We start from the raw sequence: 15,298 nt of genomic DNA, 5'->3' as shown, positions 1-15,298 counted from the left end.
CCCCCCACGACCTAGTCGACCCAATTGCTCGTCATGGCGGGCGGTCATATGAAATATCGCCATCTCAGCCGGTCGTCGGCGCATCGTCAGGCGCTCCTGCGAAACCTCGTCACATCGCTCTTCAAGCACGAAACCATTGCGACAACATGGCACAAAGCAAAGGAAGCCCAGCGGTTAGCCGAGAAACTCATCACACTTGGAAAGAAAAATACAGAGGCTACGAGGCGGAGAGCGACGCAGATCTTCTATGTATGGATGGCCGGGAGCGGCAATAGCAATGGCATACTGACAGGCGTCAGGAACCGAACGAGATGGTACCCAAGTTATTTGGCCCCATAAGAGAACGATATGCAAACAGACCTGGTGGATACACGCGTGTTCTTCGAATTGAGCCCCTCAAGGAAGATCAGGCCGAATCCGCTATCCTGGAACTCGTTGATGGACCAAAAGATATGCGCTTTGCTCTAACAGCAAAGACACTAGCACGGAGGCCCGCAAAGCTGGGTCTGAGCCCAGGACTTACGACACACGTCAAAAAGGTCACACAATTCCGTGAAGGAGGTGTCGAGAGCCTACGTGAGATGGTTCAAAGGTTGCGGGTAGAGCAAAAGGAGGGCATAGACGACAGGATATTACCCCCACCGCGAAAGGTATATCCCGAGGACAAGATGAAGCGAGATATGCATTACTTTGAGGATGTCGACTACTACAAGCCAGCAAACCCGATGAAGCGACGGGGTGCTAAGAAAGAGCAAGCAAAGCAGGAGCTGATAGAAGATGTTGTGGTGGAAGAGCAGGCAGTGGCCCCAGAGACCAAGAAGGAGTTGTCATGAGGGTTCAGCAGCCTATGTATAACTTATGAATGTGCAATATTACCTCGATATGAAGGTCACATTTGACAGAGCAGCTGAGTAGGCCCATGAGTTTGGTTGGATATACGGAGTGAAACTGCTCCTAGACTCGTAACGCATCAGTGAATACGCCGTTTTGAAAGTCCACAACTGTCGCCTTTTCCACGACTGCACTGGCAGCCTCTTTGAAAGCCTTGTGGGCTGGATCTTCATTCACGTAGTAGTCCCGATCTTCAATTGAGTGGAACTGCAAAACGAAAGCGTGACTGATGCCATTCTAACAAAGTAAGTCTCCAAGTGATAGGCCTTTTGTTGAGGGGGCGGGCCGAGGTACCTGGAGGTTTTCCGTCGAGATGTCCCTGCCGCCTGCGACTGACACGATGTACGGCCTCCTCGAACTTGGATGCACACACTCCTTGGTCAGTGCAAAGAAGCGGGAAGTGATCTATCAGCAACCAGACTTAGTAATGCCTTGACACATGCAGAGTCGCTGTCATCACCTCCTTGATGGCAAACGCACTGGCGCCCTGCTTGAACTGGAACAGGACGAGATGCGTGGTGTATGGTATAACGGGTGCATGAGGCCCAAAGAAAGACTCTGCTAGCGAGTGTCCCACGGTGCGCGAGAATAGCAGGAGACTAGTGCCGAGCAGCAGCAGCAGGACGAGACCAAATGCCCTGTTTGTTATCAACATGGCCGCTGGATGGTAGTAGCGCAGAGTGAGGGGCGCGAGGATATGCAGGACTAGTAGGTGTGGTATGTATGGGACAAAGCAAGGAACGAGAGTCGCCAACGACGTGGACTGGCGCGGGATTCCATTGTGTTGTGGCCAGATGCCGCCAAAGGCAAGGTGTATGTTTGGGACACGGGGGCGAGGGGGGAGGAGAGCGCTATGCCTGTTCCAAAGCATATAGCCGCAATCTACTCGTGGGTGGAAGCGCAGGCGGGCAGCGGGCAGCGGGCAGAAGAGGTAAAAGACGGGGTACGTGTGGGCCCGAGCTCCCCTGTTCATGTTGGCTGCGTGGTGCTGTCGGCCGGTTCCCCGCCTATCGAGCTGTGACGTACCTGATCGCCCGCGTCCGCATCAACAACAAACCGCAGCAACTGCAAGCAACAATGCACAATGCACAATGCACCGCACGCTCCACGCCCAGCCGTCACTTTTCCGCGCTTTTCCCTCGAGCATGCTAAGCAAGTCCATTTCCTCGACTAATCAGTGGCGCTCCAGTCCAGACCCGCGCAAAGTGGATGCGCCTTGCGTCAATTGGCGACCACGCGCGGGCTGTGGGCAGGTTCTGGGACCAATTGCTCGCAATGAGTGGGGCCTTGGCAGATACGTCATTGGCATGTCAGCTGCAAACATCGTGAGTACAAAAAGAAGCTTGCACTCCATGTACGAATGCCCTTCATCGACACTTCACTCCAATTCCCATACACAAACACCCTCATCTTCAAACTCCCTCCATCAACACAATGGCCTCCCTTCACTGTAAGTGTTGCTCTTGCGACTCCCAATATGCATTGAGCCATACACATGACATTAGGTATACCGATGGTGTCATGTCAGGTTGAATTGCAACAAGAACCCCTCACTGACTCCTTCTCCTTCACAGACCTCCCTCCTGTCAAGCCTTCGGCCATTGCCCTCGGCACCGCCTTCAACCACGCCGTCTCTCTGGCAGTCCTCGGCCCCATCTTCGGTGATGCCTACCGCCGCGCCCAGCAAGCAAACTCTAAGGAGGAGTACTTCCACTCCAAGGAGGCCGCCACCGCCGCCGCTTCATGGGGAAGCTCCATCCTCGGCTCCGGTATCCAGGCCTACGGTGTTGGCGCTCTCATCAACGCTACCGGTACCCTGACCTACAAGGGAGCTGCCTACCTTGGTTCTTTGATCTTCTTTGCTTCTGCTGCCCCATCGGTAAGCCATCATGTGATACGGTAGCTGCAAGGATACACGGGCTAACGTGCATGCAGATTGTCTCCCAAGTCGTCACTGAGAAGCGCCCCATGGACACGATTGCCATTGGTGCCGTTGCCCGCGTCCTCGAGACTGTTGGCCTCAGCATGTTCCTCACCTACTGGGGTACCCGCACCAACCCCTTCGACTAAGCGCCTCATAACTTTACCCGTAAAAAGGGCACAAGGTGTTTAGGGATTCTGCTACGTCTGTAGCTTGATTGAGCAGACTGGACGCAGATGACATGAGTTTTCTTAGCGGAAAGAGGCGGAAAATTAGCCTTTTCCCTATGATGTAATATAATACCATCAATGAACAATGTAATATCACTCTACTTCTGTGTCTGAAATGTCGTGATATAGTGTAAAGTGTTCTAGACACAAAATATGTCAGTCACAGTGAGTTAAGACGAATCCTTAAGAAGTTACTTAAGGTTTAGATGGGACTATATACTATGCACGTGACTATGGCTTCGCTGGCCCGAGGGGTCTCTAAAGGATCCCCGAGGGTTGGCCTTTAGTTCAGAGTATCGTGACATATAGCGAGAAGTTAGAGTGCTAGTCTTATACAAGTGTTTTATACGAGGAATCTATAGGCTTCTAGCTAGTAGCGTCTAGATGTCTATTTTACTTAATATAAAGCTAGTTATTTGTATATCTATCTTTTAAATAGAGTCCCGATAGCCTATAGCTAGATGAAGAACAAGACGGAAACGAACAGGCCCTCAGCTGGTCGCATGCTAGCGTTATGGTGGTTTCCTAATATGGCAGATGTTAGCGATATGATATGTTTCTCTTGCTGCCCATTGGGTGGTCAATGGTTCCCAATTCTCCGTCTCGCAGCCGGCCTTACCGAACCTCATCACACAAAACAGTGGCTGCAGGTGGCTTAGCAATATCAAGTATTTTTTGGATAATCGCACGGAAAAGTTCTTGATGTAGCGGCAGCAGATGATACGTCGATTCAGCCTTGCGGGCATCGTACCCTTATCAGTTAGCCATGCTTCCAAGAATACAGAGTCCACACGCAGCCCGCCAGATACTGAGGAAAGCCCGGTGCAATGGCACATTTCCCTTCGCACTCCGTTGTCTATGCTAGTCCTGTTTGCTTTTGGTATCCTCGTCTCAGTCAGACACCATCTTTTCTACTCCTACCTTGACGGTTCGGCGGTACAAAACCCAGATGGAGGATCACAATACCTTACTCAGATTTGGATTATTCGATATGACACAGCTTTTTCCTTCCCTTCAAAAACTCTGCTTACAAGCGCAGTCGTTGTAGCATACAAATAGCACATGTGGATCAACCTGCAGGCGCGAGTCAATCCTATTGCTACCATCGACACCATGTTTGTGGCCACATACGACATTCTAGCCTTTTTGAATCCAAGCCTGCTACTAAAGGCAAAAAATTTCATCCTCAATGGCATTTATAATCTGGTACCTATGCTCACTGTCAGAGTGGTTATGCATCACTTACTGTTTAAGGTTTCTTCCGCTTGCAGCTTTGATTACACCATAAACACTGACCGTTGTCCCCTCTATGCGAGAGAACATGACCATGATGCATGTACCGACACTCAATTTCAATGACTCGTCACTTTATACCTTCTCTGGACTTGGTGACGGCTCCTCTCCCTTATTGACACGTCTCACATTTGCCACGGCATCCAACATGCAAATTCGTCCCCTGCAAGCCATCGCTACAAACACAACGTACCGTCATGAGTTCCTGGGGCTATCATTGAAATGCTAGCCTGCGACAGGACAAAGATTGGGAGACATGAATGCCATTCGGAACGCAACTATAGAGGACTTTATAGGAACCGCAGGCGGCAAAGTTATGTATCTGGCTTACACAAGGCAGGACACCAGTGACAGGCGCCCGCTGCTCAACATAACCGAATTTGTAGACGAATGTGTGATGACGGGTCGCCGTGGCGTCTCATGCAATGAAAGCTATGATCCAGCAATTTCGGCGCGAGTCGGCAACGAATCTACTATTACATGCACACTATACGACACCCGTTTTGACCTCGAGTTTCGCCCTTACTCTTATTACTTAGAACCTCGAATCTACATCGCAAACCGTTCGACCAAGTACGCCAAGCATTAACCTTCAAGTGCTGTATCAAGTAGAAATTATATCCACTGAGAACATCTAGTTATGTGTATGACTATCCTTACATACTCGCGTGGGATGTCTAGTCTTAGCGCAAGGCATATCACGTGATCTTCGCTTCGCGATAATCATCCCTTGCCAGGTAGGATCCCAAGTGGTTTCTCAACCTTCCAACTTCGTTATTAGGGAAGAGATCCTTCCCTCTGTTACTTGTAACAGAAGGAACCTAATGTTTAGCGTTTACGCTAGTCTATTATTAGAGTGTTTAATTAATAGGATAAGAATAATATATAACGTGATAGAGATGATTATATAAAAATCTAGGAGTACTAGAAGTATTAAACGTATATATACAACACATAGGGTGCAAATTAACTTGAACTCTTCCAGTCCTTCCAAGCCTGTAAGAAGCTCTTACCACTCCCACCGTGATCCCCCAATGCACATGCTACTCTCTCCCCATCTCGCTCACCCAGACTCACAAGCGGCACCATACTCGGCCTACCATGCGCACACATAAAGGGAAACACACACTCTGCCAACTTCCCAACCAACTCCCTACACTCTGCAAGACTCAGCTCATCGTTGAACATGATTGCAGAACGGCATGCACGGGAGTTGATGAGATTGACAAGGGCAGCCGGACAAGTCAATAAGGCACGAACCCAAGCCTTGTTCTCTTTCGTCGAATCCTCTTCTTCTGGGATAGAAGGAGTAGTAGAAACAGGGAGAGAGGTAATACGTCCCTCAGCATACCCCCAAACCATAGATCTAAGCATCGAAATCAAAACCTTGGGATCCGCCACACATCGTTGAGCAATCACAGGTGGAAGCGCAGTAACCAATAGTAGTGCTTCATATTTACCCTTCCTTTTCCGCGCCTCAAGAGATGCTTGACTCAACGAGGGCGTCGGTGGTGTATCGTACAAAACACCCCAAGCAGCGAAACGCGCAGCATACGTTATGAAAAGAAGTTGTTCTTGCTGTGACACGGCGAAACTGAGTGGTTTCTCGAGGGTGAGGGATACAATACCGGGTTTGTGGCCGAGTTGCGAGGAGCAAGGTTGAGGGGAGGGCGTGCAGAGTTGCTGGAAGAGGGATTCGACTTGGATGCGTTCGTCGGCGGCGTGTTGGTCGATGAGGACGAGGGTGTCGCTGGTTTGGGATGCGGGTTGCATTTTGACGAGGATGAATTTCTTGTCGACTTGGGAGATTACTTGGGCGTTTTGGAGGCCTGTTTTGGAGAGCTTGCTGGAGATGCTGGTGGTGTTTGTGTCAAAGGATGTGTCAGTGAGATGGGAGCAGCTGTGCGTGAGCTGGTTGTGGTGATGACTGAGTTTGTCTTGGTCGTTTGTGATTTGTTGGATACGCTGTTCGCTCGGCTTGAAGATGGGGTTTTCCCAGTTTTGGAGCATATTGTCTAACCAGGGCGTGGGTTTTGCTGTAGCTGTCGAGGCTCGACTCGGTAGACGAACTGACTTGTTTATCGGCCTTTGATCAAACCTGAACGTATTTGGAGAGGGGTCTGTACTCGGTTGCGTTTGAACGTTTGGCATGACGCAACCTGTTCTGGAATTCAAAAGATGAGTTTTTCCAGTTGAGGGATCCGTCCAAGGTATACTATCGTCGTTCTCCTTCTCTTCAGTATTTGAAGTTTTGCCCATAGAAGGAAGGACGGTTCGTGCCGTGGGTACGCTCAATGCACCTTGGGCAATAGGTTTCATGACGAGTGAGGCAAAATGGTTATTTTCATCAGGACTCTGAACGGTGACACGCGAATTTTGTTCAACGCCACTCTGGATTCCTAGCTTCGGCCTGGTGGGCAGGCTATTGAAGAATTCGGATTTTGCGCTTTTGATGCGCGACCATGTTGCAAAAGCTTGATGGTGTTTTTTAGAGTTCTCATTTGAGTTCAAATCTTTCGAGTGCTTTCTCTTTCGAGTCCCTGTGCATGCAGACTCGTTCTTGGGCACCGATAACTGCTCTGTAGAAACAGGTCTTGGAAGTGCCGATGAATCGCTCGCAGCAGTCTCGCTCGACAGACTCGAAGCTGTATCAGGCGCATCCCGTCCCTTGCGAGACTGGCGCGGTCGGAAATGGTGAACGACTAGCCATTGTGTTATCATTGCTTCTAAAACATCCATTATACTCTGCAAGTTCGCCTCATCTCCTATGACCTGATCTTCAGACATGGCTATCCCATCAGCTTCTGCTAACGAAATTCGGAGGTGGAACATAGGATATTGATCGAAATTCTTGCGCATCTTGAGCTGTCGGTTGGTGTAGCCCTCTTTCTTGAAGCGTCTATCTGACTGCCGCCGCGTCTTCTCATATGCATCGACAACTGCTTCTTCTTCTACGGTACCAAAACTGGAAAGTGCAAAAAGACGATTCACATGGTCGAATAACTCATTGTGTCCAGAACCAGAGGAAAGTGACCGTATGCCGAGAGAAAGGAATTGTACATGTTTGCTGGGGGCTGGGTCAAGGGATATGGCACCCTTGACAGAGACGGTAGAGGTCGAAGCCGACGCTGGCACCCAAGACGACCACTGGTCAATGCCGATGTAGTTGGCTTGAGTTAGGATGTTAAGGAGGGAAGTCAGCTCTGCCGAACGGACCTTTCCTATGTTTTGGTCTGTTCTAGCAGACATGTTGAGGTTGAGAATGGGTTTGTTGTCGCCGTCTCGAACACGCACGGATACAATGCCTTGCCAACCAAGGAGAAGGCCTGCGATGTCATGTTTCAGCCCTTCACACATCTTCTCATATTCTTCTTTCTGGGCCGCGACCACCGCCCGCTGTTTCACCCGTACTGGCATATTTCCGAATAGGTTTCGCACTGTGACACGGGTACCATGCCTGCCATGCACCTCGTGATGGGCCGACGCCGGCAACTGCCGCTCGACAACCTTAGCGTGGTGGAAAGTGACCGCATTCTGCGACCGATACCCATGATGATGCGAGGTAATGGTCAAGAGGGACATGGCAGCGAGTGAGGCGAGAAAGGTGCCATTTCGGCCGAGTAAAGGCTCCTTTGCATGGTATTTGGATGTACCTGGAATGGTCAATATCTAGCAACATAGCGACCAGCACCAGGACGTACAATATAGTTTTCCTAGCCGTCCTTTGTCCGAGAATTCAAGGGGCGAGATGCCGAGTCCATCGTCCTCGACGATACAACCCCCACGAACAAAGTCAACAGTAGCTTCAACCCTAGTGGCCTTTGCATCCAACGAATTCTTGACAAGTTCTAGCACAACGCCCGCCAGCGACACGATGGCGGCGGAGGACTTGATCTGAGCGACTACATCGTCGGGCAGGGGAAATATGGTTTGGCTTGAGGCATCCGGCATGGCATGTTTGGAGGGCGCGGTGGTGATGATGGGGATCATGACGTAAGGCAGACCTGGTGGTCGACGGCCTTGTTGGCTGTTGACCCGTGGCGGCTCATGTCCGGGGCCGCTTTGTGGACAGTGTAGGGGGCAAGGGAGGTTGGGCGGGGTTTTGTCATGACGATCTACATGCGATACGCAATCGAAGAGGCGTGAAGGACGGCAGGGCTGCTCAGTGCGGCGGGCGGCACTTGCGCTGGGGAAAGGGTCCAGTCAGCCGGAGATATCGAGTGCCTATTCCATTCCAATGCCTTTGTCCTTCCGCCCCCGACCGAGACAAACGCAGACCCAATCACGAGATATCAGACACGTTGCCCAGCCCCGTCAGCGCAGCAGATACGCTCAAAGCCAGCATATACTGCATATAGTATACTACACGCAAACAAGAACGCACACTGCCGCTCTCTTTCCACGTGCTTCCACCTCGACTACCGACACGGAACGTCGCGTCCCGCGCAGGGCCAGCCCAACCAACGACTTCACTTCCTCACCACCCGCGCTCTACTATATTCGGCCGTGGACAGCATGGCGACGGCCGAAACAGCGTCGAGACCCCATGGTACGGTCGCCTAGCCCGGCACAGCCATTGCCCCCGGCTGCCTCATAAAACCACCGCCTCCTGCCCTGCATTACTCTTTTTTGCTCTGCTTGCCCTGTTTCTCTGCCTACCGACTATGCTAGATATGCTGACCAAGACCAAAGATCGCCATACTACGCGCAAGCGCCCCTTTGCCGGCTGGATGAAGCGCCTCGCCAACCTCAAGCCCTCGTCGTCCGACACCCCTGGCAAGAAGAGCACCACCACCAAAAAAGCCCTGGCCAAGAACAACCCCTACCCCCAGTCCGGCTACATCGCCACTGGCACCAATGCGCCCGACGACAGCCTCTCCATCTCCACCTCTGCCACCCCGCGCTCTAATGCCAGCTGTACGTCGGTCGAGGAGACAGTGGCAGAGCGGCCACCGCGCGTGGAGAAGAGCAACAAGTCCACCGCACCCACCGTTGCAACGCTCCCCGAGACACTCAACTCGACACGCTCAAAGGCTGAGACTGGTGGCAGTAACTTTGTTAACGGGGGCAGCACATTTTCCTCACCCCACGGCTCAGAGCACTCCCTCACCACCACCCTGACTACTATCCAATCCACCGCGCCCTCCAACGTCCTCAATATTGGCCATGCCCAGCAGCAGAACAACGCAAACAACTCCCTCACCACGCCCGTTCACTTCTCCCACCAGTTCCCCACCTCTCCTCCGCCCTCGGCCATACCCCCACACATGGCGGCCCAGCAGCAGCCCAATTCCTACCAAGGCGCCACCGCCAATAACATTCTGTCCGACAACGCCTCGATCCTGACCTTGGCCTCCTCGTCGAAGCGCCGCCGTCGCAACTCCGTAGACACCAATGCATCAATGCGTGCATTAGCACCCTCGTCACATTATGGTGGCAGTCGCGAGTCGCTCCCACTAAGCGTCCTATCCGCCAACCCCGAAACCATCTACTCGCCCTCGAACCGCCCCAACAACGTCGGTGCGTTCGTCAATGCAGAGCGCGCAAGTGTATACTCGGCCTCTGGAGTTACCGCACCCGCCCTCTCCACCGACCGCAACAGCTACTATGCAAACAAGCAGGCCGACGGCCTGAGCGTTCGCAGCGGACTCCTCGGCCACGGCCGCACTGATAGTATCAGCAGCATGCGCGCCACGCCCACGAGTCCCCTTGCTAGCCCCCGCGACCCTGTTGGGCCCGGTAGAATAAGCCGCAAGAGCTCCGAGTGGAGGGAGGCGAGGGAGGCGAGGGAGGCAAGTGATGAGGATGAAGTTCCCGCGAGTCCGATTGTAGAAGAGCATGAGGAAAAGTCTAAGACTCAGCCTAAGTCGGAGCCAAAGACTTGATGTGCTTTGTTTTTTCTTCTTATTCCTCTTTTCTATTTTCTTTCTTTGTATCATGTTTCGCGCCATTGACGACGCGATTTTCCCCATTGCCCATATCAAGGTGGGCACGGGGCGTTGTTGGGGTGCATGTCATGATATCCGGGGGTTTTTCATTGCATTGGACTTGGGGCCGGGGCTGGGGCCGGCGTTTGTTTCCCTCTCTTTCTTACAGTAAGAATACGGAGGGCATGATATGTGGCAGGTTTCTTCTCTGGTCTTTTTCTTTGCTTGTGTTTTGGTCTCTGCTTCTCTCATCTTATACCCTAGATTCAAATGAAGCTGTATTCTGCTGTTCTTTTTCTTTTCTTTTGTTTGCAACGATTATGTAAGGTATAAGTTGATATGGGTATGGCATGTAGGATAAGAATGAGGTCAAATTTGACTATAAAAGTGGATCTATTGCTTATTGCATTTTTGGAGCAAGTAGCTTGATTGGTCTTCGATACTACATTTCGTCCCATATCAAGAAAGAGGGTCGTACAAGGCTGCAAACAGACACTGAGGTTCCGAGTATCCGCATCCAGCTTCAAACATGAAGACGAAACATATCAAGGGACATCATACCAAAACCATGGTGAGAAAATAACGCTAAATGCTATGCTAAGCCACGCCATGCTACCAACATATACGATTCCATCCCCCCGAAACTATAGCCTTACCCCATGATCCTCCTTCTCCTCCCACTATCAACACTAACAGTATTGTCCGGCCCAATGCTAATACTCAAACTGCTACTATCGTCCTCACTCGGCGCCCGCCTTCTATCTCCTCTCCTGTCAATAACCTGGCTCTTGCTTCGCTCAGGCTGAATAACGAGCCACGTTGAGCCTCCGCCGTCGTGCTCCTGCTCCATGAGTTGGAGTTGCGGGCCACCACCGCCTCTGTCGTCTCGTCGCCGGATCTCGCGGTCGCGGTCCCGATCGCGGTCGCCGCGTCTGATGTCTGCTTCACTGTTCCCACGGTCGCTGCGGCTGCGCTCCACGACTGGCTTTACGGCTTTCGGGGGCGCGGGGGCCGGGAACAGAGAGTGGAATTTTGCGGTTTTGATGGGCAGGGAAGTGAGGGATTGGGGGAGGGGGAGAGATTCGATCAGTGTGAGTTTTTCTAGGGGGATGGTGGTTAGGAGGGAGGCGGGTAGGTCGGCGGGGGAGCAGGCGACGATTGCGTGGCGGAGATGGGTGTTTAGGGCGAAGAAGGAGAGGTTTTCTGGAATCAGGTCAGTGGCTGGCTTACTTGTATGGTCTTGAGAATGCTACACGTACCTCTGACTTTTCTTCCTGCTCCGCCTTCTTTACCGACCCCGGTGTCGATCCAGTCGAAGCTCGTTATCCTTCCACAGAAGCCGGTGGAGAACGCACGAAGCTGACCCAAGTTGCGCACCTTTTCGAGCCGTACGAGGTAGTTTGCCATGCCCTCGAGGTTGGCGTATACCCGTACAATGATGTCGAGCGAGTCTGCATCTTCAAAGAGTTCTCGTAGGTATTCTCGGATCCGGAGGTTGAGTTCGTCGGCGAGAGATTCGCCGCCTTGGGCTTTGCGAGTGATGTACTTGTCTTGGAACTACAAAATATTGTCACGTTACAAACCTGCCACCATATGTTTTTTGGGGGGATACTAAGGGACTATGTACCAGAAAGCCTTCCGCATCGGCATCTATAAGGACGATCACGAACGGTCGCTTCGCCTGTTGCTGTACTAAAGCTTCCTCTTTCGCCTTTGACTCGTCTATCTGCGCCTGCATCGTTCTCGTCGTCTCGGCAATCTCCGCTTGCAGTGTTCGTCTAACATTCTGTTCAGAACCGAGATCAAGTTCGGTTTGCGCAAGGCGTTCTTCTGTCTTTTCCAGCTTGTCCAGCAGTTCCTGCTCAGACGGTGAGTATCCAGCGACAACCCCATGGCGCACACGACTGGAAGCGCTATGACCAAAGACACTGGGGAGGTATACATACCTCAATAAGCTCACATCGCTTCTCCTCGAGAATCCTAAACTGGGTCAACCGCTCGCGAAACGTCATGGGCGGCGGGGGCGCGGGGCCAGCAACAACTAGTTCCGACATGGTTTATAGAAAGTAGCCAGATCTCTCTCACACGAAACTTCCAAGGGTAACCACGGCGGAGAGAAGTGACGCAAAAATCCCGGGGATTGTAATATTTAAGAGGACGCGTTGTTTTTGGGCACCCGCGCAGCGCTAAGCTGGGCTGCTACAGGCACTCCCTCACGGGTTCTGATGCCCCGCCGGATGGGAAAGATGGAGACGACCGACGTAGCGGATCGTGATTGGCTGCTGGAGTGGGGGTGCGTTGGGCTGAGACGCTGTCCTGGGGTTGGATAGTATTGTATGGAAACAGAGAGTAGAAAGGATCACAAAGTGGCAAGATGCTTTTTGGATCATGGAACAGGCGCATGAGACATATACATATCATGCGGCTCGTGCCGCAAATGGGTCTTGTGAGGTGGTGGGGTCATGGGCGTCTGTCGAGGAATTACATGTTGTGCATGACTTGCCCCGCCAACACATGACACTAAGTGTACGCACCAACGCTTGTTTTATAGGCTGGTGGAACAACTAGATACTCTACGATTGAAGGATGGATTGGTTAAACAATCAGGAGAGTATGGGGGTATCTCGATAAGGAAACATATCGCGTGCATTGTGTGGCCGGCTTCATCTATCCTGAGTCCATGTTGCCATGCATTTACTAGGATGTAAGTACTCATACGTAGGTGTACATGAAGTACCTCAGAATCATGCGTCATATTCTCACTCAATCGCTAGTACCTTTGCTTTTGTATTTGGCACACCGATAATCCGGTGATGTTTTCTTAGCCTGAAACTTGGCAAGAGACGTGTCTCCAGAAAGATGAGTATGATTGCGTGTGCTTTCAATATATACTAATGGTGCTGGAGGATGTGCCAGTGAGCAGCCGTGTGCAATTCCTTCAATGGCGTCAGAATCAATTCTTGAGAGCAGAAGCATTGGAAAATTGTTTGTTAACAAAGAATGTACTGAACAACGTTTCGAACGTACTTATCAGTAGATCGAGGAGACGGTACGTACGAGTCTCGCCAAGCCGTCGAATCACGTGTTGTCAAATATGTATGTGATCGTTTGCGCTTTCCAGACAACTTCACGTCACATTTTCTTGTTCCACTGCATACAACTTCAACATGTTCTTATGTTACAGTCACAAAAGGGCTGACTACATTGCAAAAAATTTGAATAATTGAAATATGCAGCGATGAGCAAGGGAATCGATAATTACATAGTAACGTCAACGCATCGCTTCTAGAACATTTACTGTACCCCGAAACTTCACAAACAAAAGGACGGCACAAGAGCATATCTCCAGACTCGCAAGAGCCTATGACTTTACCTTCTCCGAATGCTCTTCGAGGATGAACTTCCACATGACTTCCGCAGCTGTCTTCGCACCGTCCATCGAGTTCAACTTGTCCGCCAGAGCCCTAGCTTTGTTGCCGTAAGATGGGTTGTTCAGGACTGAAAGTACTGTGGCGCGGATATTCTTCGCCTTCCACAAGTGCTTCTGTACGCGAATACCAGCCCCGGCATTCATTGCATTGTCCAGGTTCGTCTGCTGCTCGACCTGTAGCGCGACTCCTACGAGAGGCTTTCCGGCAGCCAAAGCGCATTGGACGGTTCCCTGTCCTCCATGCGTAACGATGAGATCAGCAAGTGCGTTGGCAGCAGATGCTGGGATGAAACGGTCCGTCACCAATAGGCGTGGATCTCCATTAGCGATTTCATTCGCCTTATTAATGTCGCAGATTGATTTCGAAGCCAGGACAACTGCATTCCAGTTATCATCAGGGTTCATGTTAAGAGCCTTGATTGCCTCGAACAAGAACTCCTCTGTGCCAGAACTGCCCATGGTAACCAGAATGGATGGGCCGGGTCCCTTTGTTAGATGAGTCGCGATATCGTCGTCTAGCTTGGAGTCGTTTCGCGCGTACAGTGGACCCGTAAGAACGATGTTCTTAGGTATGCGATGGAGGTACTCTTGGTGGAAAATTGGATGATCATTGACCAGGTTGAGATCTGCCATGTTCATATCAAAGAGTGAGATGGGCCCTGAGATGGGCCAGCCGGCGGCGGCGGCGGCTGCGCCCAAACGCTTCTGCTGGAATATGGGAGCCTTTGTCATCAAGCCACTTCCCCACCATGCTATCCGTTGGCGGACTGGTCGAGGAAGGCGGGTGAAGAGCGGCACCATATCAGGAAGATCCCTGATCAGACCATGACAGAATGCTCCAGGGTGCAGAGGGACTGGTAGAAAGTTGATGGTGCGGATGCCGAGGAGTCGTGCAGCGATGGAAGCCGGAGCCCACATGCCATGGAATACAATGTCGGGCTTCAGTTCTTTGAAAGCAGCGAGTTGGCCATCAATGAAGGACTTGGCAATCTCCTCCGAACCGAAGAACTCTGGCCAGTCCCAGCCAAGGTCATGTGCTACCGAGATGCCCTTTACGCGCGGCTGAGCAGGAACGATGTTAAAGCCGGCATCTGTTATCTGATACTCAAACCGGGCACCGCATGACAAAAAGTCGATTTTGAGGTCGACATCAGGGGGGCACATGTCTCGCAATGCGATGGCCATGGCAATTGCGCGTGTGGTGTCTCCAGCATCTTGCCATGCGACACTCAACACAATATGAACAGACCGAGATGCCATGGTGCCAAGCACGTGTGGAATCGCTACAAATGATATAAGAGGGAGGGATAAGGGGATGAGATGTTCGAGAGTCCAGCTTGATCAACAAGGGCTACCTTGAGGCAGTCCTTATACCGAGACTCGAGGTGCCTGTGCACACTCAATGTTCGCTTTTCCCCACGCACTGCGGATCATGCTCGTCTCTCCTCTATAATCTCCGACGCAGTAGCTCAACGCAGTAGCTGTTGACGTGAGAAAAGGTGGCACAATACCGGCTTCCTTTTGCGAGGCCGAGCTGATCAGTACTGCTTTGGCATACCAATCAGGCCCCTGCACCTTGACAGTCAGCTTGTTGTCTCACCGGGGC

At 51.6% G+C, this 15,298-nt stretch overlaps 7 protein-coding genes across 7 annotated transcripts; 3 read left to right on the top strand and 4 right to left on the bottom strand.

The window, feature by feature from the left end:
• Positions 1 to 33: 33 nt before the first annotated feature.
• Positions 34 to 833, top strand: COCSADRAFT_156790 (uncharacterized protein; the record flags this gene model as incomplete). The annotated part of the gene is made up of 2 exons (XM_007697790.1): positions 34 to 249; positions 300 to 833. The coding sequence occupies 2 exons, from the start codon at positions 34 to 36 to the stop codon at positions 831 to 833; spliced, it is 750 nt and encodes a 249-aa protein (XP_007695980.1).
• A 121-nt stretch (positions 834 to 954) lies between these two features.
• COCSADRAFT_79574 (uncharacterized protein) lies at positions 955 to 1,546 on the bottom strand (the record flags this gene model as incomplete). Its single annotated transcript, XM_007697789.1, has 3 exons — positions 955 to 1,128; positions 1,186 to 1,296; positions 1,352 to 1,546. 3 exons carry the CDS (start codon positions 1,544 to 1,546, stop codon positions 955 to 957), a joined length of 480 nt encoding a protein of 159 aa, XP_007695979.1.
• A 438-nt stretch (positions 1,547 to 1,984) lies between these two features.
• On the top strand, positions 1,985 to 3,142 carry COCSADRAFT_33280 (uncharacterized protein). The gene is made up of 3 exons (XM_007697312.1): positions 1,985 to 2,341; positions 2,466 to 2,770; positions 2,827 to 3,142. Exons 1-3 carry the CDS (start codon positions 2,326 to 2,328, stop codon positions 2,959 to 2,961), a joined length of 456 nt encoding a protein of 151 aa, XP_007695502.1. The 5' UTR covers positions 1,985 to 2,325; the 3' UTR covers positions 2,962 to 3,142.
• A 2,159-nt stretch (positions 3,143 to 5,301) lies between these two features.
• COCSADRAFT_79845 (uncharacterized protein) lies at positions 5,302 to 8,286 on the bottom strand (the record flags this gene model as incomplete). Its single annotated transcript, XM_007697788.1, has 2 exons — positions 5,302 to 7,988; positions 8,037 to 8,286. The coding sequence occupies 2 exons, from the start codon at positions 8,284 to 8,286 to the stop codon at positions 5,302 to 5,304; spliced, it is 2,937 nt and encodes a 978-aa protein (XP_007695978.1).
• A 294-nt stretch (positions 8,287 to 8,580) lies between these two features.
• Positions 8,581 to 10,471, top strand: COCSADRAFT_33277 (uncharacterized protein). Its single transcript, XM_007697311.1, has 2 exons — positions 8,581 to 8,884; positions 9,028 to 10,471. Exons 1-2 carry the CDS (start codon positions 8,851 to 8,853, stop codon positions 10,218 to 10,220), a joined length of 1,227 nt encoding a protein of 408 aa, XP_007695501.1. The 5' UTR covers positions 8,581 to 8,850; the 3' UTR covers positions 10,221 to 10,471.
• Positions 10,472 to 10,521: 50 nt separating this feature from the next.
• Positions 10,522 to 12,705, bottom strand: COCSADRAFT_33276 (uncharacterized protein). Its single transcript, XM_007697310.1, has 4 exons — positions 12,209 to 12,705; positions 11,890 to 12,120; positions 11,522 to 11,819; positions 10,522 to 11,465 (listed from the first exon to the last, which is right to left on the bottom strand). The coding sequence occupies exons 1-4, from the start codon at positions 12,314 to 12,316 to the stop codon at positions 10,915 to 10,917; spliced, it is 1,188 nt and encodes a 395-aa protein (XP_007695500.1). The 5' UTR covers positions 12,317 to 12,705; the 3' UTR covers positions 10,522 to 10,914.
• Positions 12,706 to 13,372: 667 nt separating this feature from the next.
• COCSADRAFT_33275 (glycosyltransferase family 1 protein) lies at positions 13,373 to 15,266 on the bottom strand. Its single transcript, XM_007697309.1, has one exon. The coding sequence runs from the start codon at positions 14,950 to 14,952 to the stop codon at positions 13,624 to 13,626; it is 1,329 nt and encodes a 442-aa protein (XP_007695499.1). The 5' UTR covers positions 14,953 to 15,266; the 3' UTR covers positions 13,373 to 13,623.
• Between the last annotated feature and the right edge of the window lie 32 nt (positions 15,267 to 15,298).

Source organism: Bipolaris sorokiniana (assembly GCF_000338995.1).
Source record: "Bipolaris sorokiniana ND90Pr unplaced genomic scaffold COCSAscaffold_2, whole genome shotgun sequence".
Lineage (NCBI taxonomy): Eukaryota > Fungi > Ascomycota > Dothideomycetes > Pleosporales > Pleosporaceae > Bipolaris > Bipolaris sorokiniana.
This window is presented reverse-complemented; position numbering and strand designations above follow the sequence as displayed.

Excerpts from the sequence above, each read along its gene's own strand:
- COCSADRAFT_33280 (XM_007697312.1), top strand. Across the intron at positions 2,771-2,826 it reads TTGCTTCTGCTGCCCCATCG|ATTGTCTCCCAAGTCGTCAC; the intron begins GTAAGCCATCAT and ends ACGTGCATGCAG.
- COCSADRAFT_33277 (XM_007697311.1), top strand. The coding sequence starts at position 8,851 with ATGGCGACGGCCGAAACAGCGTCGAGACCCCATG. Across the intron at positions 8,885-9,027 it reads AACAGCGTCGAGACCCCATG|ATCGCCATACTACGCGCAAG; the intron begins GTACGGTCGCCT and ends CCAAGACCAAAG.
- COCSADRAFT_33276 (XM_007697310.1), bottom strand. The coding sequence starts at position 12,316 with ATGTCGGAACTAGTTGTTGCTGGCCCCGCGCCCCCGCCGCCCATGACG. Across the intron at positions 12,121-12,208 it reads AGCGATGTGAGCTTATTGAG|GAACTGCTGGACAAGCTGGA; the intron begins GTATGTATACCT and ends CCGTCTGAGCAG. Across the intron at positions 11,466-11,521 it reads AGCAGGAAGAAAAGTCAGAG|AAAACCTCTCCTTCTTCGCC; the intron begins GTACGTGTAGCA and ends ACCTGATTCCAG.
- COCSADRAFT_33275 (XM_007697309.1), bottom strand. The coding sequence starts at position 14,952 with ATGGCATCTCGGTCTGTTCATATTGTGTTGAGTGTCGCATGGCAAGAT.